Source organism: Struthio camelus, chromosome 2 (genome assembly GCF_040807025.1).
Source record: "Struthio camelus isolate bStrCam1 chromosome 2, bStrCam1.hap1, whole genome shotgun sequence".
Taxonomy (NCBI): domain Eukaryota; kingdom Metazoa; phylum Chordata; class Aves; order Struthioniformes; family Struthionidae; genus Struthio; species Struthio camelus.
Genome location: NC_090943.1, coordinates 50,819,890 through 50,842,801, shown reverse-complemented (window position 1 = coordinate 50,842,801; position 22,912 = coordinate 50,819,890). Strand labels below are relative to the sequence as shown.

The following is a 22,912-nucleotide window of genomic DNA, read 5'->3' as shown; positions in this document are numbered from 1 at the left end:
AGGTTGCATCAGAAGCTGCTGAAGGCTTCTGTGAAATGTTCTTATAACAATTTTCATTTAACCTGAAACACAGTTTCACAGCCTTTCCTTTGATGTGAAAAACAATATTTGATTTCAGGTCACTCCAAACTGGATTTCTCTTTATTGTGTTACAATCATATAATATACAGTGCATTATTTGAGTCCCCCCTGGAATAGCTTTTCACCAGAAACAAATGAAACCCTTTGACTTCTGTGCACGCATCCTGCTGACAGTAGCAAGCAATTCACTATTTGTTGTAGGATGTTAGCGTCCTGAATGTGTATCCTGACTTGTTGACCATTCATCTTCTGAAATCTACATTATGCGCTCTCTGGATATAGTTGACGCCCCAGCCTAACACACTAGAGTAACAGTGGCTGGCTGCAGCCGTATCTGCATTTCTCAAAATGCAAAATATTTGGATGTGTGCTTTTGGTTCTGGCCCATAGTTATTTTTCCCCAGCCCTCCTCCCAGCCTGAAGGACCTTTCCCAGTTTGCTGCAGCTGTGTCATAGAGAGGAGAAGGCACTTACGAATTCTTTCAACCAGGCCCAGTGCCTGGAAAACCACAGGAGCATTGCCCCAGAGTACTCCTTATTAACTTACTTTCTCAACAGTAGTTTTCAAGGGTCTTTCCTGAGTGCTGTGAAAGTCTCTACGGGTGACATGCCATAAAAAGACCTTCAGGCTGCTGGAAAAGCCTTAAATATAAGCCAGCGTGATTTTAAAACCAGAACCAAGACATTTCTGGGGCTGCAGTCCTGCCCTAGGACTAGTGACACACACTGCCTGTGAGAAGAAACTGTAGCACATGAAAAATAGTTGGATAAGAAAACAGATGTTAACTAGGTAAGCTAAAGAAATCCAGTGCATATAGAAAATCACAGACAACTGAAATCTCCTGCTACTACATATCAATCCTTTTTACTGCTACAGCTTCCAGTATGAACAGTTCAGCTACTTAGGGATGTCAAGATTTGCCAGGGTTTTGATCTTTTCTGCTGTGCCAGATGGGCCAGTGGCAGAAGGGTCTGACAGTGATTTCATCCAGCTTTAACAGTAAGTGGAACAATAGTGTTCTGGCAAAAATGCTGAGTGGGGGAGTCAGGTCACTGCAGAAGAACATTTCTCAGCTTCCTCATGCTTCCTTTAACCCCTCTCCCCCTCCTGGACAAGCCACTTAACTTATTTTTGTGTTAGAGGCAGAAATATCTCTGCCACCCACCCATGCCTACTCATATTTACGGAGTTTGTGCTGAAATCCTGGGATGAAAAATCAAAGGAAAGGGTTGCTCATAAAGCAACAGCAAAAATAGTTCACCTTCTTTATCCCGTGTTTTGCCCTGAGTCTTATCTCCCAGGAGAACAGTTACTCAGAAAGGGAGGTCAATACAAACCTAAAGACAAGCTGACTGAAAAGTTAGTATTTCTTACATTCTTTAATGATGTTCAATGAACACAAAATTGTTACCATGGAAACTAGTTTAACAAAGGTGTTATATGTGCTACTTCCAAGGTACGGACAAGGCTCCTGCTTCTACCAGTGAAGTCTGTCAGAGGAGAGGATGACTTTTCCAAGTCTTCATGGATCAAACAACAGCTATCCAAAAATCTAGAGTCCAGTAATTTGATATTTGCCTGATGTCACTCAAGTAGGACACCATTTTTCCTAGCTCCTTCCTTTCTGAGTAATCAGTATGAATTTAAGATACTCTTAGCTGAAGACTCTCCAGAAAACACTGGAATTGAATATAACATGAAACTGAATCTACTGAATCAATTATTTTCTATTGCTTTGCTGTAGGCTATTTTAGAATGGAAAAGATACAGTTTGGCCAGTCAAAATGTAGTTCATCACTTTTGTTAGATGCTTCAAAAATAGAACATTCTGCATTTTAGGGGTTTGATTATGAACCTACTCTAGTTGTAAAGAGATATATTTCCATGGAACGTGCTCCTGAATTCCATCTGGAGTTTGCAACAGGCAATTTATTCTTAATAGAACATAATTCCTATTATATTCTATTCCTAATGTATTCTTCCTAGAATTATATTAAAGTAAACATCATGGAGAGAGAGAGAAGGGCATTGGTAGTCAAGATTGAAAGATTTCCTCAGGTACTCTAGCACCAGCAGTGGCCACAAGACAGAAAGAGTGAGTGGCAAGATCGTCTGTTGTACCAAAATGAGTGCAGCCTTGCAGAAGGTCTGAATAGGCAGTGGTCTGCTAAATGCAAGTCATGTAGGTATTGCCATGCCTAAGGGCAGACTGCCTCAGAAAGGCCAGCTTGCTGAAAAGAGCCCTGAAGACACAAATTTAAAAGACCTGAAGTCTAGAAAACAATGAGAGACTGAAGGATGTGTGTTTGTTTAGTCAAAGAGAGCATGGAGGAGTGACATGGGAAGGGTCTTCACATACCTTAAAGACAGCAGTAAGCAAGAAGTGAATATTTGGTGGGGTGTTTGTTTTGGTTTGGTTTTTGTGAGAAGTACAAGGAGTAATGGGTTTAAATTACACGTGAGGAGACTTAGATTTGGCATTAGGGGAGGGATTCATCTAACCACATGTAAACATTACCATGTAAATACCCCCACCTAGGCTTCCTACATATCAGTGAAAAGGAATAGCCACTTACTGAGCACAGATCATCTCATCTTAAAACAGACCTCTAAAATAATGCTTTTACAATACCTTGTGCTTCTCATCCAAAACAATGCAAGCCTGCTTCCTCTACGGAGTGCATTCAAACTGGTCCCTGCTCTCACATCCCTAAAGCTTAAAGTCTGAGAATCTGCAGTGTTTGTGGGACTCTGCACCAGGGGTTGCTAACCCCGCTTGTCCTCATTTGCTAAGATAAAGAACAGATCCATGAGCAGGGTGAACTGCTACCTCCAAACAGTGCTGTGACCCCAGGCCTGTATTTAGAGGTAGCAGCACATCACTGTGAGCCCTAATGGCTATATTAGAAAGGCTCCATATGTGAGCAGAATATAAATGTCCCTGCTTGCTGCCATCATGTGCTGGGAATCAGCTCTGGGTTATGCATCCTATGGATCTTTTCAGGAGGAGAACGGGGGAATAGAAAGAGGGAATGCCACTTTGGTGAAAGACAGGAGTTTTCTCCTGCAATTCAAGCTGACTGCACGGCACAGATGCCTGCGCTGCATCACTGTTTTGCAGATCTGGGGAATTAGTGTGTGATGACCAGGTTTTATATAATCCCATCAAAATTATAGCTTATGCTGCCAGAGGGCAATAAATTAAATCACTGCATCACACAAAGTAATACCTTCTTTCCACCATACTGAGCTCTGTTCTACAAACACTCCTTTTCCTTTTATGTAATTCTTTATTCCATTATTACCCATGTGAAAGGCCATCAGCAAAATTTTATTCCTTGCAGTGCGCTGACATACATGCACGTGCACGTGCGCGCGCACACACACACACACACACACACACACACTTATCTGCTCTTTGTTTCTTTTCCTTTGATAACCTCTGTATCAAAAGTGCAGGGATGCTTGTAGTGGCTAACAGCGAAAAGTAATAAAGGTGCACATTTGTACATCTTTGTTGCCTTTAGAGAAAAAAGTAAATTGCAACAGCTGTACCATGAGGAAAGAAGAAACCTCTCTAGCTACAGCAAATGGAAATGACAGCACTGTGCACACTTCTGTTGTAAACCACAGAACCCCAAAAGGCTAAAGGCTAATTTTAATGATCTCTTGACGAAGTACAATGGAGTATACTGCCCAAGAAAGTCCAATCTCTTAGCACATTTTACTTACAGAAACACTCTGACCGTGGAGCCACATGTAAGCCACCCTGCCTTTGAGACTCTGGCAAGCTTCTGTATGCTTTGTCAAAACAATAAATAAATACCAATGAAAGGAACAAAGAAATAGGCAGGGTCAGTACACAGAAATCAGGTCAGCACATTGGTACTTGTAAAGCATGGTAAACATATATTACAACACCAGCACAGGCATTAAATCAATACCTGAGAAGATGAGGTGTTATCAGGAGGCAGGCAGGTATAGCTGTCTTCTGGTTTAATTGTATTTCTGTACCTCTGTAAGCTATTAGAGGTAAGTAAACATGCCAGCATAGAGGTTTAATGACAACTTACTCCAGTGCTTCTGTAACACTTTCCATCTTCAGCGTGCAACCCATCTGAGACATGTAGGTAAATATTACCCCTGCTCTACAGCTGACTTATTTATAAGCTGTTATCAGGCATGTTATGCTGGCAGGCTGCAGGGACTAATTTATAGCACAGCCATGGGCAGGTCCTTGGTGTGTCTGCACCTCAGAGTAATTTCATACGGTCACTAGTCCTTCTTCAGCCTGTGGATGGAGCCTTATTTCTTTGTCATCCAGCTCCTGGGGTGGGAGGATAACAGATATCTGTCTGTAGGAGCCTACCAGCTTACTCTCCCACAGATTTCATGGTCAGAGCTGTCTCCCAGCCTGCCACATGCTGCTAACTTCTCAGGCCTGGTCTGTCAGGCCAGTTTGTCTCCTAGTTTCTTAGCAATTGCTAGCGACAGTGGAGGGCACTTTATTTTCTCTTTGGAAGAGCTTTCTCTTACCTGCCTGAGAAACACAAGTCCTGACCTCATCTTTCCTAGTGTAAATCAGGAGAAACTATGCTGAAACACTAAGGTTACAGCATTAGGGCCAAATTGGTTATAAGAAGAGACTCAATTCCTTACTATTTATTGATCACGCAGAGGATCTGATTCTAATTATGTTATAAAGAGTCACTCAGAGAAGAAAGGCATTTCACTAAAGAAAGAAGCATTTGATGTGGGTTGTTCTAGAGGCTAAGAAACTGCATATTAAATAATTTATGGCCCCATTTAACACCCTTTCTGGTGGGCTAATAGCTTTGTAACACACTTAAACACTTATCATTTCCTAACTCGCTATACACAATTCAGGAGTGGGTCTTTAAAGACAAATAGGTGATACTTTCCAATCACCAGCCTACTGGCCTAACTGTTCTCACTGTCTTGGGGATGGGATGCAACTGGTGGTAGGTAAGGTAGGTAAGACCTTCAGCATGGATCGCCCATGGAGCGCCCCACGCAGGACAGTGCCGCAGGAGCCTGGCTGAGTGAAGTGGGAAGCAGCTGGCAGCCACGGTGGGACACAGCTCTGCTCACAGGGAGGGAAGAGCTGCAACTGTGATTTGGTCTTCAGGCTACAGCACACACATATTGAGATAATAAAACTAATTTGGGTAAGTCTATTTAGCCTGGATGTACTCAGATGTTAATAGTGCTTTATGCCACTGTGCATTAATGGGATGGTTGGTGAATGTGCATTTCAATTCCATTTCTGCTATTTAACTTGCCAGTGAGTCATTTTTGTTTATCTTACAGGCCAGTATTTGATAGCATCATTAGACAGTGTGATTATATCATAAATCACACTGCTATTGAAGCAAACCTCTGAATGTGTAAAACAAACATAGATGTGCCCTGTAAATGCCTGTATGTCTGTGAGTCTTCATGTTCCCTGAGAGTACAGGTTATATTCACTCCCATTCCTCTCTGGTGCACTTTATTTTACAAGACTCACTCATTTTAGTTACAATAGCCTGCCTAAACTTTGTGTTTGCTCCTTTTAAGTTAGTCAATTATTCACATCCAAAATGAATCACTATGACGAGTCATTCTGAGGTTGCACAAAGAAAAGCTATCCGCACTAAAGGAACAAATCCTTCCATTTTCCCCACATCTCCCATCTGAAAAATGTATTGGATTCCCAGAGTCAAGTCAGAGGCACGGTAAGGCCAGGAAGCCAGGGAATCTTTCCAAAAGGTAAGGGAGGGTGTGGTCAGAGGTAGAGCAAGATCAGGGAAAGTGGTCGGGAACAAAATCCTGCAATGGAAGAGCAGAGGTAGGAGCAGAACCAAAAAGCGGGAGACTGAACCAATGGCCAAGAGCAAAGATCTGGAGCGTAACAGCAGCCCAGAGCCACGCTGTGGGGTCGAGCGACGCCATCTCCCGTCGGGCTGAGAGGGCAGCCTGACCTCTCCCAGGAGACAGTCTGCGGCCCCACTGATCAACTACAGCGCGCCTGCCTGGGACACACAGTTTGGGCTCTGAAAGACCCCAGTATTTTGACTAGTCAAAATCCTTTGGAGAAACATGGATGATCAGTCAGTTAGAGACAGCCAGGCAGACCACCAAAGCAATGGCGTGGTGCCTGTTACGTTGCACTGCAGTACGTGAGCTGCAAGAGTGCGTTATAGCTGAAAACTCAGTGGAACTAATCAGTAGCTGCGAGCAAGTATGATACCAAACGGCCACTGTGGCCATGGCCTTAGATGTTGACTTCTGACTGCAACAAGTCGGGATGGGCTAGCTGAATGTTATGTTTGTAAAAAGAGCTAGCTAATCACGCTAGCATTTGCAAAGTCTGCAGTAAAATTGCATGCTGTCTGGAACCTCTCAAAGTGTTGGTCAGAGAGCAATTCTGTCTCTGAATCTTGCTACCATTTAGATATTGTATAATTCATCACAGGGACCCAGGTTTCATTAAAACTGCCTCCAAATTGCATTTATTTTTTACATTTGTTAATATGCACATGGTTATCTGATTACAACTTTGACCTTTAAGATAAGGCATAGCCTGGTTTTGTAAATGCCATTTTCTGTATGTTATACACGTAAGTATAACCTCATTAGACACAATGACTGGCTCTGAATAACATGAAGCATAAATACCCATGCACAGAGACTATAACCAAATGCACTGCTGAAATAAAATACCAGCCATGTTAGCACTAATCACTCAGACCTTTGGGCATAAGCAACTCTCACATAACAGTATTATATCCAGAGTTAAGTTGCAGTGTTGGCCAGGGATGCATTATTCTGTGAAAAGAACTGTGGTAGTTGGGTTGTTTTTTCTTCCTCTTCTAACAAGAGCTCAGAGAAAAGAAAATCCAGGGTATGCAATGAAATACACAAAATGAATATGCCCTTATTCGAGACCATTGCGCATGGTGTATTCTGATATACGGGTCAGGGAACAGAGGAAACCTTTAGAGTTGTGGTGAAGGTTAGAAGCCAAACAGCCAGTGGGGAAAAATTATGGAAGGAAGTGTGAAACCTTGAAAATGCAAGAAGCCTGGATTATTCAAACTGACAACGCCAACACAAATGCCCTTCAGCCATTACATTTGGATTCCATTTGCACAGCACCTTAAGGTGCAAACAACTGCAGAAAATCTTAACTCTATCCAGCACAAGAAAAGCTGCTTCAAAAATTCTGGCTGCCAAGATTAGCTGACACACCGAAAGCAATGACTTTGTTAAATGACCCTGTTTTAGTGATTAATATTCATTAAACACCTAAGCAGCTCCCTGGGCAGCTACTTTCACAAGTGAAGAAAGGCAAAGGTGAAGAAAGCATTACTATAGTACCTTGAAACTGGAGCCAGTCAGATTAGCTCTAACCACCTCTTTAGATCAGTCCAAAATAATGGTGATTTTGCCTTTTTTTCTGAAGCAGTGCTCATCGGAACAGCCATACCCACCCAACGGATGTGGTAACTCTCGCCAACCTGCAGTTAAAAGAAACTGAAAGGAAAACAGCTGCTCAGATTTGCCCCCCGCCCCAGGCTGTTTGCTTTGGGCACATGTGCCCGCAGCTGCCGGGTTCGCCTCCGAAGGGGGCACAGGCGACACCTTGCAGGGGCCGTAGCGCCCGCTGTCCGCAGCCTGCTGGCCTGCCTTCTCTCAGGAGCTTCCCCCTCCTCCCTACAGGAGAGATGGCTCCACTCTTTCAGCTTGGTGTGGTAAGCTGGCATGTGTCTCAGTACTGTGTGGTGAGCGAGTGCAGGGTATTTATGGAAAGCTGGGCTGCCATGTGCTACTTTCCATTAGGCACGTTCTTCCTGCAATCCCTTCTTTCAGTTCTATGAAGTAACTCAGAAACAAAAGAAATTTCAACCCCCCCCCCCGCAAGAGTAACACAGAAACTTACACCCCCAACACATTTATTTAAATCCATCAAATTCTAAGAACAGTAAAAGCTTTATGTAAAAACAGAGGAGCGGATGCAGTCTCCTTTCCTTACGCTTTGTCCAGACTCTCATTGCTCAGTGCTTTGTTAGTGATGAACAGAGATAAATTTCTTAAAATCTTTGATGAAGACATTGATTTAATTCTCTTCTGAAGGCGTGTGTTTCCCTCCTTTATTACAGGCAGTCTAAGGAAAACTTAAGCACCCTGTGTTCATGTGCTGATTCCAGGCCTAAAGGATTGTATTGTCTGTAGCAAGTTTTTGCTGAATTGCTCACATATTACATTACTTCCTAGATAACCACAACTATAAGCATTCCAAGCGAAAGCAGAATGGCAGCTGTAGAAAATAAAGGCAGGAAAATGATCCAAGGCAGAAAACATTTTGGACTTTTTTAACCCTAATGCTCAAGGCAAGCTCATAGGTAAGTAAAGCGTGCTTGTATCATTGAGGACCTCAGAACAGTAGATTGAAAATATTTGATGTGTACTGTCATTAATAATTGGTTTTATCATGGATCTGGGATTGAATGAAATCAGGAAATAGCTAAGCATAACTGTTATCTGCCAAGTAATAGCAGGCACAATATGCTTGGGCACTTGCTGTGCTCCTAGTCAACCTGCAGTCCTTAACATTGAAGATGTTGATATTTTAAACATATTACAGAAGTGCATTAATTCTTTCATGTTTTCCAGCTTACTAGCTCTCTGGATTTGTCAGAATGATTTAACTGGGATTTTAAAAAATTTTCTGGTGAGAAACATCACTAATTCCTACATTATTCATTGTGGTATGTTTTTATATGTAACAGAAGATCTAAGACAGCAAGAGAGAGAATTTGATAGCCATGAAGATACTAAAAATAAAGCCGTTTCTGTTGAAATATACATAATTTGATGAAATTAACTAGGAAATTTTAAAAAAGTGATCATATTCCTGGCACTATGGTAAAAGACCTTTCAATTATACAGTTACACTGGGGTTGGTCTCATGGCAGTTGGCAGGAGCTATACGCACAGATATGGTTCCTGTTTTTAAGGAATTGGCTCGTTCAGAGTTTATGCTTCAGGGTTTTTGTTTTCTTATGCTAGTAAAGCCACTGATTTCTGCTCCACTGTGTTATGCACATGTAGGAAAACAGATTAGCCAAAGTTGTTTTCTTTCAGCACTTCACATGTGGGAAGAGAGTAAATCTCTATGACCCATTCCACCCACGGTACTTCAATTCTCATTGGGCAGCAGCATTATCATTCCCACTGTCTGAATTCAGGGAACTCAAAATTGTCACAGGAGTGAAACATTCCAGACGTAGGAGGGAAATGAGAGTTGTCTTCTTCTGTCTTAACTCAGCATGGGCTGGTGCCGGTAAGTGCTATGATGGCAATCTCATGGGGAGAGGATATGAGTCCCCATTTCAGAACTGGAGATAAATAAGTGACATTTTGGAGAAAGAGGCTTGTCATGGGCAATCCACTCTCACACCAGGGTGGTTAGAGCAAAGCCTCTGGAGTTAAATTTTATAGGCATGGCAAAGGAGAGTACCCAAGGCAGTATCTATAACAATTCCTAGTTAAACTCTGAAAAAATAATAAAGTAAACCCAACAGGCCTGGAAACGCTAAGTATACATTAAAGACATATGGACATATGTCCATAGCTATTTTAGTGCACAGACACTCCTGAATAGATCAGTTAAAGACCTTTTCAGCTCAAAATGACTTTCAGGTTAGAGCCTCATTCGTTTCCCAGATTGCAAATGTGGTGGCCCTTTGCTGCACCACCTAGAGTTAGGATGGGCAGCTGCCTGCTTCCCATGCCAGGGCCTGGGGGAAAGTCCCAGCTGTGTCTGGAGCACCCCGTGGGGTAGTGCTGCCAGCCACCTGGAGGAGCGAGAGGAGCAAGAGGTAGGCTGGCAGAGGTCCTCTCCAGAAACTCACCATCACTGCAGCTGTTCTATTTTTTGTGAGAAACTGCTACTTGCATGGGCCTGCTGTAAATGTATTCACAGTAACATCCACTGTTAACAGTGCTCCCAGGATAGAGGGAAAGGTCATATATGGCTGGTGAACAGCGCAGAAGCATGAAGCCTCTGCCTTTTTGTTCCTAGCCCCCAGATGATCCTACAACTAGACAGTGTGGATTGGGGCACTACGTGAAATCCCCATCTTGGAGAAGGGATGGGGTATTGCAAGGCTGCACTGGACAGACAGTGAGGTAAACATCATAGGACATGCCCCAAAAGTGGATTTCCCTGGGTTAAGAAAAGGATGAGCCCCTACTTTGTTAAATGTTTTCCATGTCCTGGAGGAAGTGAAAAAAAAATGAAGAATTCATAGTAAGCATTGCCTGAAGAAAGTAGTTTCCAGTTTCCATTTAGGAGCAACTACATTGCTGGCATAATGAGGCACAGCTCATATTCCCCAGAGAAATTGTGTGGAAACAAGTAGTGCAAGAAAAGAAATGAAAAAGCTCCATGATTAAATCTCCACCAGCTACCTCCACACCAATTGTTTCATGTATTCACCTCCTAGAAAGCATTTCTTATACCTTGGGGGATTCTTCCATATACTTTTGGATTAATGAGAATCTCTTTCAGTAACATTCATCACTTCTTAGTAATAATTTGTTTTTAATATATCAGCTCACAGCACCACCTTTCAATGGGAAAAGCATTTTCAGAGTACAGCTTTTGCCTGGCTAAGTTCTGGCCAAAATTGTGTGAAATATCTTAATTTAACAATGTAGGGCTCAAACCATGCCCTTCAGTGAGAAAAAGAGCAGAGAAGGAATAAAATCATGTTCATGTTTTGCATTTTTATTGTGCTTTGTATGCTCAAAATGTCATATGGGATTTAGCTCATTAATCCTTTCACTACTAGTATGAGAAGGATAAATATTATTTCCTCTGCAGCTAGAGAAGCAGAGACACAGGCAGATAAGGTGTTTTCAGAAGGCTTGAGTACTCACAGGCTCCAGCATGCGCTGTATGTGTTTATTATCTTATAAAACCAGAGCTGCGGTGAGTTGTCCTGGCCATTGAGTTATTTACTAATGAAGCCAGAATGCTACTAGCCCAGTACTTGAAAAATCGCACGGGCCAGTCTGCTTGTTCAACTCCTTTATGTGCCATCTGCCAGGCAAAGGCCTTTGATGCTTGCAGAATTAGAGCTTTAATTGAAAAGTAGTGCTTTTAACCCTACAGTTACCTGGATACACTGAGTGCAACTTGACCTGCTGCTCCCTTCCCAAGTGAGACGCCTGCTTCCCCGGCTGCGCCGAGCTTCCCCAGGGTGCGAGACAACTACCTTCGGGTAGAGCAGAGAGGAGGCGAGACGCGCCATGTCACTGCAATAAGGCTGTGTGAGAAAGGCGGTGTGTCGGGGCTCCCACGCTTCACCAGAAAGGGTTTGGAGCAGGCGCATGAGTGGAGGGTTATACAGAGACAGGACCTTGAAGAATTCAGGTGGAAGGAAACTCCTCAAATGGGTCTGCTTGCCATTTACCAGAAGACACAGTAACTTAGGGCCCGAGAACAGTGCCTAGGACAGAAGTGTGGAAGGAGTCCCACTAGCTGGTGAGAGAGGAGAGACAATTTCTCACTCGGGTTTTGCCATGAACACAAGCTTTCCTGTTGGTCTTTGGCTTGTAGGCGTCAAAGGCCAAAGACATGAGAGTTATGGTTTGAATGTGTGGGAAGGAGAGTGAAAAAATAGAAGGTACTGATAGTACAATTTCGTTATAGCGTGGCAATAAAAGATGTATTTCTGGGAAAGAGGTGAGAAACATGAAGCAAGAAAATGTTGAGAAAGATAAAAACATGTTAGGAAAGAGAAAAGGGAAGATGGAGGCTGTAAAGGGAAGCAAATCGTAAGAATGACTAATTTTCAGTAACAAAAGAAAAAGCGAAGCGACGAAGCGAAACTTAGGAGACAATGAAGATAGGAATAAGAAAGGAAGATTAAGTAGGTAGTCTTTAAAATATAGGAATGAGAAGATATTGTCAATATGTATCAGTAGGCTGTAAACAGAATACCAGCACATAATCTTGTCAACAGCAGGGGTCCAAAATGGGAAATACATCAGCATTATTTCAGCATTATTACTTTTTAGCTTAATTAATACAATTCTGATAAACATTATTGTGCTGGACAATGAGAAATATGTATATTTGACATGGATCAAAGCAGATTCAGTGGAAGAATTCATTCCATATATCCACTCAATAAGGACAACTTTTAGCATGTTTTCTTTACAACCTCAAAGAATATTTGAAGCAAAATTAGATTGGATAGTATATACAAAAGAATGCCTTGCCATTTGCTTGATTGCTTTCCAGAAATATGTAGGGTGATTTCTTTTCTCTTTTTACTTAGGGTATAGTAGTCCCATTCCAAATTTTTCTCAGTCCTCCCATTTCTTTCCAGGCTCTTATTTTCTTTCTCCTCCATTTTTGCCATTTTGGGGCCAAAATTGCAGTCAGTTATTCGGGCAATGCACTGAAAATTTTGCTTGAAGTACGGAATCAAGTTCTTAATTCATCTTATGTCAGCTGTCTTTTTTCTCTATGATCTTAATCACTGTTTTTTTTCCATAACTGATATTTCTCAACTTATTTGTAGAATGTGCTGGCACATTTACTCTCTTTCCCTTATGCTTTTTCTATTTCTCTATTGCTTTTATTCTTCAATGTTCTTCTTCTGTATCTCCATTTTAACCACTTCATGTTGCTTAGCAACACCCAGAATGACACCAACAAGGTAAGGTCCCAGTGCTTCTAGCAAATCTCACCTCACAGTGAACAAAAACATAATTTTAGCTTCACACTCCCAATGACTTCATTTCCTCAGAACAACACTGATCTAGAATTCCTGCTTCCTTAATCAGATCTTTTTCTATGAAAGATAAGTACATGTCAAATACAGTGAACCACACAGAGTCCAGCAGGATAGTTGGATCTTCCAGTTTTGCTCTGACATCAGTAACCCGTTGAGATAACAAGAAAGCTAAAATAAGAGATTATGTTTTAGATCCTGCCTTTCCCAGCATTCAGGTCCAGAGCCTCCTCTGACTGCTATATAGATGATCAAACGTCTACGCACAGTTATGAAGCCAAACTTTATAAAAAGTTGGAAGAAGTCGGGATTGTGAGATTTGATTTGGCTACAACTCTAATTAAACACAATCCAGATACTTCTAGTAAACACCTCTCATCTCCCAGACTTTATAACAGGCTTCTCCCTTGACATAATAGAACAGAAAGAGAACAAATTGGATAAGCTGTATTTCTTTTTATTTCTTATTTGCAATTGTTTTGAACAACTTACTTAATCAACGTTATTACGAAGGAAGGCCAATAAATGTAGTTCCTTACTGGTCACAAATTGTTACTGATTCCAAATCATGGAAAAGAACTCTATAATTAAAATACTGCTACACATCACACAAAAAACAGCAGGAGTTAGTCAAAAAACATGCTGACTTTTTTTTCCCACAAAATTACTTTTTCAGAGTAAAACTCTCAAATATAGTTTTCATCTTGGTTAAAATATTCTAATTTTGAGGGGAAAATGGAAATCAATTTCTTTGTTTTAAAATAGGCTTTTAAAATTTTAACCAAAATATTTCTTAAAAGTTTTTCTCTTTTGAAATCTGAATATTTGGAATTTTTATTAACACATTTTCCCAGAATCACTAAAAACTTTTCTTGAAAAATCAGTATCTTTCCCTGAAATATGCTGAAAAAATTAATTTATTCAATAAAATTATATCGCAAATAACTGTCACTTTCAAACTAGCTTCAGAAAGAAGCTGGTTTCCAAATTAGCGAGCCCCAGCATTGGACCGAGAAATGCTGGCTTTGGATTTATAACCTATGTGTATAAAAAAGAGAGAGGAACAACAATGCACTATCTACTATTACATCCGGATATATATCTTGGAAATAGATTCTCTGATCTTTAGTCATACAAAACTTCCATTAACTTAACTATTTGATTTCACTGGGCTTTTTTTGTTCAGCCCCTGGGATCATGCAATGTTAGCCCTAGAGACAGTTTTATTCAGCACGCTGTGGTCACAATGAAGACTACTCCCTCACCCAAGTAAGGCATTGAATTTTTTTTAGGGCCTTGTTCAGTAGCCCTTACTCATACTGAGTAATGTTTACTGCACTGACAGTACTCTCATACATATTAATCATGGAAAGCACTGATGAACTGAGCCCTGAATAAAAAACAACTCACACATATATCTGAGTGTGACAGTTTTGCCCCACATATCCATGTTCCTCCTGACATCCAAAAATCTGCTCTTGATTGCTGATAACCTATTGAACTTTAGTGTACTTACAGAGTATGCAGTTACTGTTGTGCTGTGCTATTATTGTATATTTTTATTATGGGAATCAGTATGGCACCAAGGAACAGCAAAACTGTATCCATGCTAAAACTACTTTTAAAGACAGTATACTCATCTGCATACTTTTGCTTCTAATGAATCTGCGAAGCACAACTAAGCAAATATGTGCGGAAGATCCAATTCTGAAGTCTGACTATGGAACAAAAAATGTACCAGTCTCACACCAGCATACAAGCCTGGTACCTTCTAATGCTGTTTAGCATTAGAACTACCCTCTGTTTTTAAGTATTCCTAGCTTTCCAACAAACACATGTACATAAATAAAGTCAGGATGACTTACCAGGAAACATGATCAAAAAAATATTCAGCAAAGGAAAACCAGTATTATTTATCACCCTTCTTTCCCTTGCTTTTGTTTTAACTTTCTGTTATACACAAGTCCTCATACATATATGTATATATATATGCCCTCCCTGGGTATATGAAGGATTGTATATGGATGATGGATCTCCTCTCATGCTGCCCCTGCTAACAACTGGTTTTAAAAATAAATCTAAATGAGTAGATTTGGCTTAGAGTAATCCCCCAGTAAGGAAACAACAAAATGCCACTGTTAGTGAAAGAGAAAATAAACAGACACGTTAGTGTTTGAAGTTGGAGTCTAAAACTAGCTGATGCAGAGATGTATCATTTTGTATTGCTCTGGGCTTGATTCATCTGGGTTTAATTCAGAGAAATTGGTAGAAGTTGTGCATAAAGGACACCACCTTTTGTTACTTAAAATTATCAGTTAGTTAGTTAGATTTATAGCAGCACCTAGAGCAATGGGGGAGCAGAGCTACTGATGTCAGAGCAGATGCAGGAGTGACTGAGGAAAGCTCATGGTCAGTATAGTGCATTTCCACCACGACCGCTCCAGCCTGTGAGAGCTGGGAGTTACTTCCCCGTTAACTCAGGCCAAGCATGATTAGAAAATCCAGAATACACGAGTACGCCAAACTTTTCAACTGTATTCTTTACAGGACAAATCCTGCTGCCATCTCACCGAAACCCCAGGGTTCAGGGAGATAGGTCGTTAGACTGGGAGGCTCGAGGCTAAACCTTGTACCTGGGGTAATCTGCGTGCCCTGCGCTGTGCTTTAAAGTCGTCTTCAAGGGGCAGAAATGTGGGCTGTCCTCTCTACGAAGGGAACATGCTTACCTCTAATGATCACTGCAATCTAAGTAAACGTCTTCCCCATCTAGGAAGTGCTCTTTGCACTTTGTCTCTGAGACTAGTACTCCCTGAACACATGGCTGGTTTTTGCGTTCCAGACCCTTGTTGCCCCGTTGGGTTTTTTATGCCCTCCCTGTTTTTTAAGTATTTTACATTTTAACCCATCTTTAATAGTTGCTCTACTTACAAGCCTTTTAATAGAAAATCTGTATGCAAATCCCTCTCTTCTATCATACTTTCTAAGTGAAGCAGCAAAACACTCCGTACGTGGCACTGCCTATTCATGGCATTTGTATTCAAGCCGATGTTGGTAGACATTAGAAGACACCCCTGAAGGATTTTGTACCAGTTTGACTGTTTTGGGCAGGTGTCTGTAAGAAGTGCAAATGAAAACTCTTTAAGAACTGAATGTGCTTGTTTCAGATAGTAACTTAATCCTCTTGCTTATTTTGATACAATTCAGGAGAAATCAATGGCACATCACTGGTAAAACTAGCATAGAGAAGAAAAAGAATCCAATGAAGTTTTAAGCTTAATTTAAGCCCAGGCACAGGCTTGCTAGATTAAAGCAAGTACTCTGTACTGTACATTACGAAGCCAGCAAAATTTCAAAAAAAGTGGCTAGCTCTCTGCCAAAAATATCTTGTTAACAAGAAATGCTTTCCTGGCATAGTAGCTCTTCCACAGATTCTTTATTTCATACGCAGAACATTTCTCTTTGGGGAGGGTGTTAACATTAGCTTTATGTTCTCTCGGTAGCCTTGCCTTTCAGCGCGAAGAAGCTTATCTGTCACACAGGGCACATCAAGCAAATAACTGCTTTCGAACACGTCTCACTTCTGCACAGAAGAATTCTTACAAGGCAGAAATGACAATACGTTCCTCACATCAAGGAAAGCAAAATAGGACTGCACACGTTAACTGTTCAGAGGAACATGCCCTTCAGATCAATAGGTTAAATGAACATTTCTCAGGGTGACTGGCTCCTCTGCTTTCTAAAAACAAAACTACTGCAATGTTTATTCAAGTGACATGGCCACTGAAGTCAATGGGAGAGTCTGTGGATGTAGTGATAGTGCAGTAAGATGTACGATTCTAAAATCCTGATTTCATTTATTTCTGCTGCCAGTCTGTTTCTTTCGGCATTGTTTCGCTTTCTTCCAGACAGCATACACATCCAGCAAGCACTTGTTTTATTTTCCTCGAATTAAAAACAACAAAAAAAGGAAAAAAGCCCTTGACCTACCTAATTCCTAATGGAATTTAATCCTTCCAGACTTTTTATCCACTCATTTCCACCAACCATAGGGAAGAAAACAACATTACAAATACATCAAATAAGCCCCCGAGCAAGTTCATGTGTTCCTAATAAATGAAATATATTGATTTTAACACAGGAATCAGCATTCCTGCAAATCTTTCTCACTTAGCTCACACCTTGGTTTAAGTAACTTCAGCGGGACTCATCTCGTCTAAGGCAAGCGATACAGCTTTTAATAAGGCTAAAGAGTTGGAAGTATACAACAAAAGGTATTTCAGGCTATGCAACTGTCTGTTTGAGCAAGAAAGTAGAAATCTGGCAAATTTTGCTTTCTTGCACACTTGCCAAGTGGCAGCTGCGATCTAGTTTTGGACCTGCAGCTCCTCCCTTCTCGCCACACCAAAGCCTTTCCACAAACAACCCTGCCGACTGGTAGATGAAGAGAGGCACCATATTACTAAGTCTTCAACAAGTATACTGCGTCTGAGTGGGTTCTGAGGGATGCGCTTTTGTGGGAGTCAAGGACCCACCACCGCACCGCTGTTAAAGTATCTCAAAGAGTGGGCCTGATCCTCCCAAGTCTGCCACCACCCGACCTCACGCGGACGCGAGAGCCGCAGCCGGTGGGGCAGTGCTAACCAAATCCCCTCGGCGCATCTCCAGCACGGACCAGCTCTCCATCCCGTCCCGCCCCGATGTCGGCAGCATTTCGTGTTAGACCTAAGCGTACGGCCAGGAAAGGACAAACACCGTTCAGACAGGGCTTGGCATGCCCGTTTCCACCAGCGACCCAGGGAACACGGCCTCGCGGCCGGCTTGCAGGCAGGGGGGTTGGCCAAACCTTTCACTCCACCCTGGCGGAAACTTGACCCACAAAAGGCTAAGGTGGCTCCAGAAAGAAAACCTCTGTATTAAAAGCCAAAGAACGCAGAGCTACAATAATAAATACACACTATCTCAACGGGTAAATACAGTGTAAAAGGTTCATTAAAGTTCAACTTCAGCAATAACAATATATATACTGTTTCAGTTCTTAATCCTGCCAAAAAAAGCCTTCTCTTTCCGTAAATAATAATTAAAAAAAAAAAAAAACGCTCAAGCTGTATTCAGATACAAAAAGCTACTCTGACTACAACCAATGCGATTGAGGGGGGTGGTCTTTTTATTTCCTGCGTTGATTTTTTGGGGCTTTTCTCTTTTTTACCAAAACGTTCGTTTAAAACGGGTATTAAAGATATAAAACGAGCACACAGGATCTGGTCGTTTCCCGCTGTGGGGCCGGGGCTGCCGGCGCTCGCCCTCCCTCTCGGCCGGCCGGCCCCGCCCGCGCGCCCAACGGTCACCCGCCCGCGCGCGCCCAACGGCCGCCCGCGCGCGCCCAACGGCCGCCCGCCGGCGCGAGAGGGCGGGCGGGCGGGCGGGGGGGCCGGGGGGCAGCGCCCGGCGGTACGCCCTTTGACACGCTTGAAACAAGGAAAAAAACACGGCACGGGCAGCGCTACAGAGTCCAGTCCGGCGGGCGGCGGCCGCCCGCCACCCTTGACACCACACGACGAAGAAGGGGGGGGTCCCCGGAGAAGCCGCGGCGGGCTACTTGGCGGCGGCGGCGGAGGCGGCGGCGGTGGTGGTGGTGCTCCTGCGCTGCTCCATGCCGTTGGGCAGGAAGCCGGCGATGATGGGCACCGGCCAGATGAGGGCGGCCACGCTCCACACAATGATGACCAGAGTCATGAAACACGCCACCAGCGTGGACTCGATGGGCTTGCGGTTCATCCGCCAGCCCGGCTCGCCCTTCAGCTCTTCCAGGCTGAAATCCAGGCAGCAGAAATTCAGCGGCTCCCCTTGCAGCCAGTACTGGCCGGGCTCGGCCGCCGGCGGGTAGGTGAGAGAGGAGGAGGAGGAGGCGGCGGCGGCGGCGGCGGCCTGGGGCGCGGCGCCCCGCAGGCGCCCGACCCGCCTGCCCCGTACCCAGCTGCAGCCCACGCAGAGGCGCAAGTCCTGCTGGGCGCCGCCGGCCGCCAGCCCCAGGTGCTCGATGAGCAGCGGCGGCCCCACGCGGTGGAAGGCGGCGGAGAAGAAGGCCCGCCCGTGGCTGTTGGTGGAGAAGAGCAGGAGGTCGCACTGGATGCCCAGCGGGCGGCTCCAGCGCACCAGCAGCGAGCTCAGCATCTGCCGCTGCACGCTGATATTGCAGTGCGGGTCCTCGGCGGGCTGCGGCTGCCCCTGCGGCTGGGGTCGCTGCTGCTGCTGTTGCCCGGAGGAAGTGGGAGCGGAGGGGGAAGGCTCTTGGCTAGGGGCAGCCGGCGTGCCCGGGCTGGTGGTGCCGCCTTCCTCCTTGCTGGTTGCCCCTTCCAGGTCCATCTCGAGGCTGGTCAAGGAGCGGGAGGAGGAGTTGACAGGAGGCAAGAAGAGCTCTTGCTCCTGCTCCTCCTGCCCGCTGGCAGCCGCCGCGGGGCTCCAGCCCTGGCAGGGTGGCAGGCAGGCGGCCAGCAGTGCCGGGAGGAGCAGCGGCAGCATGGCATTGACTTAGAGCCGGAGAGGAGGGAGAGGAGGAGGAGGAAGGGGAGGCTGCATGGCGCTGCCGGCTGCCATCTGGGAAGAGGCAGCACACTGCTCTCGCCGAGGGAGCGAGAGGAAGGGAAGGAGGGTGGGGGCAGGCGAGGGGGTGGGAGCGGGGCTGGGGCTGCCGCGGCGGCGAGGCGAGAGAGCCGGGAGCCTCGGTGACGGCAGCGGCTCCCCTTCCCCGCCCCCTCCGCCCCCGGCCCGGCCGCTCCCCCGGCGGGAGGAGCCCCGAGCCCTCGGCCGCGGCGAGCGGCGGCTCCTGCCCCCGAGACACGGCCGGCAGCGGCGGCCCCGAGGGCGGGGCGCAGCGCTCCGCCCTGCCGCGCCGGCTCCTCCCGCCTCGCCCACAGCGGGAGCCGAGGTCCCCGCGGCGGGGCCCAGGGCCGCCGCGGCGCTGCGTGCCCGCGGGGCGCCCCGTCGCCGCGGCGGGGGGAGAGGGGCTGGCAGCGCCGCGGCGGGCAGCCGCCGGGGGAGGCGGGGCGGGGCGGCCGGGGCGGTGCGAGCTGCTTTTCGGCCCCCGCCGGAGGCAGCGGGCTGGCGGCGGGGGGCGCGCTCCCGCGGCCCCCTCGGGTTGGGGGCGGGGGCGGAAGGGAAGATCGTCTAGGAATCGACTTGGCACACTTTCTTTTCGGCTTCATGGGGGGGAAAAATAAAGGGACGGCGTGGGGGAGAAAGACACACGCGAGGACGGGGTTTTAAACTGCCAGGCACCGCACGCTCGCAGGGCTCTTCCCATGTGTGCCCTGGAACAGTGGGCTCAGTCCCGAGAGCTCCCACGGGCGGGGGTCTGCAGCCTGGCCTGTGCTGAGGCACCCTCCTGGGAATGATACATAGTGATGGTCAGCTGTTGGGGGGCAGGCGGTCCCTACAGAGAAGATTTAAACAGGAAAACTTGATTACAAGGAGCATAGACCTTCCAGTTGTGCTAGCAGTGAGATTTATATGGATTTTTCAAAAGGCTGCTTTATAATCAAATGGGATACCCCAGGTTATTTCATGATGCTGTGATGGCTATAGTATTGCTCTTGACACAGCTTGAGGCTCACTGTGCTGCAGTCTGACACACAGAGCCTTGGGAGGGACGGAACGGAGAGGACAAAGGACACTGATAATGAAAGTTTCTTAGTCTTTTCATTGGTCAGCGGGTGAGATAGAGTTACGTTTCCCTGGCAAGCATCCAGACTGAGATCCTTTCTTTTGCCTTTGCAGCCCTCTTTTGACAAATACACCCACAAAAGAGGGATATGAATACAAAAACTAGGCTTTCCCAAGAATACGGGACAGTTTATGTAAATGACAGAACTGACCTCCGCAAGACACTCCTTTGAGGTTGGCATTGGTCCCATGTCAGAGTCACAACAAAGCCACATGTGCACATTCTTACTCGGGAGAATGAGTTATTGCAATTATTACTCCAAATTATTTCAGCTGAGTGAGAGTAGGGAATGAAGGTAGGGAGTGAATTTTAGATTTCCTGTAATTCAGTATGAATGTAGGTAATGAATTGGGTTTCTCTCAAAAGTCTTGCCTAAATATATCTTGATAAAACCGAGTTGCTTGCCTCCATTCAAGAGAGACCTGAGCAAAATGGACTTTTATTTGGGCCCAAATTAGTCCGAAGGGTATTATCTACCAGATGTTTAGTTTGGCTAGGCTTTTGGTTTGGCTTATTACAGAGAAGCAGGCCTGATGAAATGTTCAAAGCAAGCTGTCCAGTTCCACAATTCTGGGTTTTTGCTCAGATGCTACAGTACGGTGAACACAATTTTCATTTCTTTTTCCACCCACAGTCACCCATAAGTTTTTCTGTTGTAACGTGTTCATGGAACTAACAGATGCAGAGAGGACGAGTGTATAGCAAATAATGCTAAAACAGTGTGACCACTCGTGTACAAGTTGCATTCCGCTGGGATCTTTGGCACAAAAAACTGGAGACCAAACAAAATGGCATAAATAAGATTAGCTCCTGAACACTATGGCAATACGTGGGTCACACATGTTCTCAAGGAGAGCTTCGGTTCTCTTGGTCTGATCTACCAGCGCCACCCTGAACACAGTCAGAGATATTTGTAAAGAAGTTTGAGGAGGGAAGGTTGAGCTAATCTTTTTTTTCCTGGAAAGGTTAACTTGCCATGGGAAAGTTAAATATATTTAACATCATTTAGACTAACAAAGCAAAGAAATAAGAGGGGACAGTTTATGTGAGGTTGAAGATGTGTGGGTGCCTTACATCTATTCATCCAGGAATAATTGAGCAAGTGGGTACAAGAAGAAGAAAGTATGTTAGCTCATTGGTTGATAGCCACTGTTCAGCCACTATACACATATTTCACTGATAGGTCTATCAGATGTCATTAATCTCTGCATGGAGTCAGTCATACACAGAGTACCAGTATATAGGTCCATTCTGTGTTTTTTTCACATATAAATCTCAAATGTAGTTTTATAGATGAGGAGGCTGAAGCCTACGGAAATTAGGAGATGGCCAGAGGTGACTGGCAAGTCAGAGGCAGATCAGGATGTAGATTTTGGAGTTTTGATTCTGTAGATATAACTAGAAGTACAGTATGCACCATAGGGCACGGTAGCATTTTTCAGTGTGGTAGAGGAGGTGTGAAGTGGGCTATAATGATAAAATTTTAGAAGGGAATAATGAAGTAACAGAGTAGGAGTTTCATGAGACAGTGCGGAGTTGTTGGGAAAAGGAAGACTAATAGTAAAGGACAATCAGAAGCTTTGAGAGTCATTTTAATGACATTTCTACTGAAGTACTGCTTATGAAATACTTCAAATAAGATGAAATCAAAAGTAAGTATTTCTGCCCAGATGCTATTGAAATTGCATCTCATGAGGATGCTATTTTAGAGCCTGAAGTCTCATTGCAGCTAGTGGAAATTGACCTTAAGCAGGTATAGATTCCAGAAGCAAATCAATAATTGCGTTCAAGTCAAAAGCTTGGTGATCGTCAGCCAAACTTACACTGATTTACACTGAGGAAAGGGAATAACAATGTGCAACATTTCTTCATAAAGGATGCCCTTTTGAGGTTGTCATTTCTGAAAGAACTTGTATGTGGGAGAGAAGACAGGAAAGCAGCAGAGCAAAGGGTTGGATACCCATCTGTAACATTACAGAAATGCTTTGATATGGAAAGACACCTACTTTCAGTTACAAAAAAGTAAAATTTTAGGAGCAAGTAAGTACAGCCGTGCATTACTGATCTCTGTGAAAGTGCCAGGTAAATAAGGAGAATTTCACAGTCAACAGCTGAAGAGGGAGGCAGGGTCAAGAGAAAGAAGTTGGTACTTGACTCCTCTCAGAAAAGAGCAGTTTCAGTTCTGTGAAAGGAGCAAGATCCAAGCATCCTGGGGATTGTTCTAAGTGAGCTATGTATTCCCAGCTGAGAAAAAAGTGTATGTGTGATATAAATTAGAAGGGCTTGCTAATGGTT

The 22,912-nt window shown here is 44.4% G+C and overlaps 1 protein-coding gene and 1 long non-coding RNA gene across 2 annotated transcripts; one reads left to right on the top strand and one right to left on the bottom strand.

Annotated features, from left to right (window-relative positions):
- Positions 1-6,677: 6,677 nt before the first annotated feature.
- On the top strand, positions 6,678-18,244 carry LOC138066351 (uncharacterized). Its single transcript, XR_011139738.1, has 3 exons — positions 6,678-7,839; positions 8,363-8,490; positions 16,398-18,244. It is a non-coding gene; the product is annotated as an uncharacterized lncRNA (long non-coding RNA).
- A 69-nt stretch (positions 18,245-18,313) lies between these two features.
- Positions 18,314-19,571, bottom strand: TMEM158 (transmembrane protein 158). The gene has a single exon (XM_068933816.1). The coding sequence runs from the start codon at positions 19,414-19,416 to the stop codon at positions 18,490-18,492; it is 927 nt and encodes a 308-aa protein (XP_068789917.1). The 5' UTR covers positions 19,417-19,571; the 3' UTR covers positions 18,314-18,489.
- Positions 19,572-22,912: the final 3,341 nt, after the last annotated feature.

What these genes read in the sequence shown, in the direction of transcription:
- TMEM158 (XM_068933816.1), bottom strand. Translation starts at nt 19,416, where the DNA reads ATGCTGCCGCTGCTCCTCCCGGCACTGCTGGCCGCCTGCCTGCCACCC.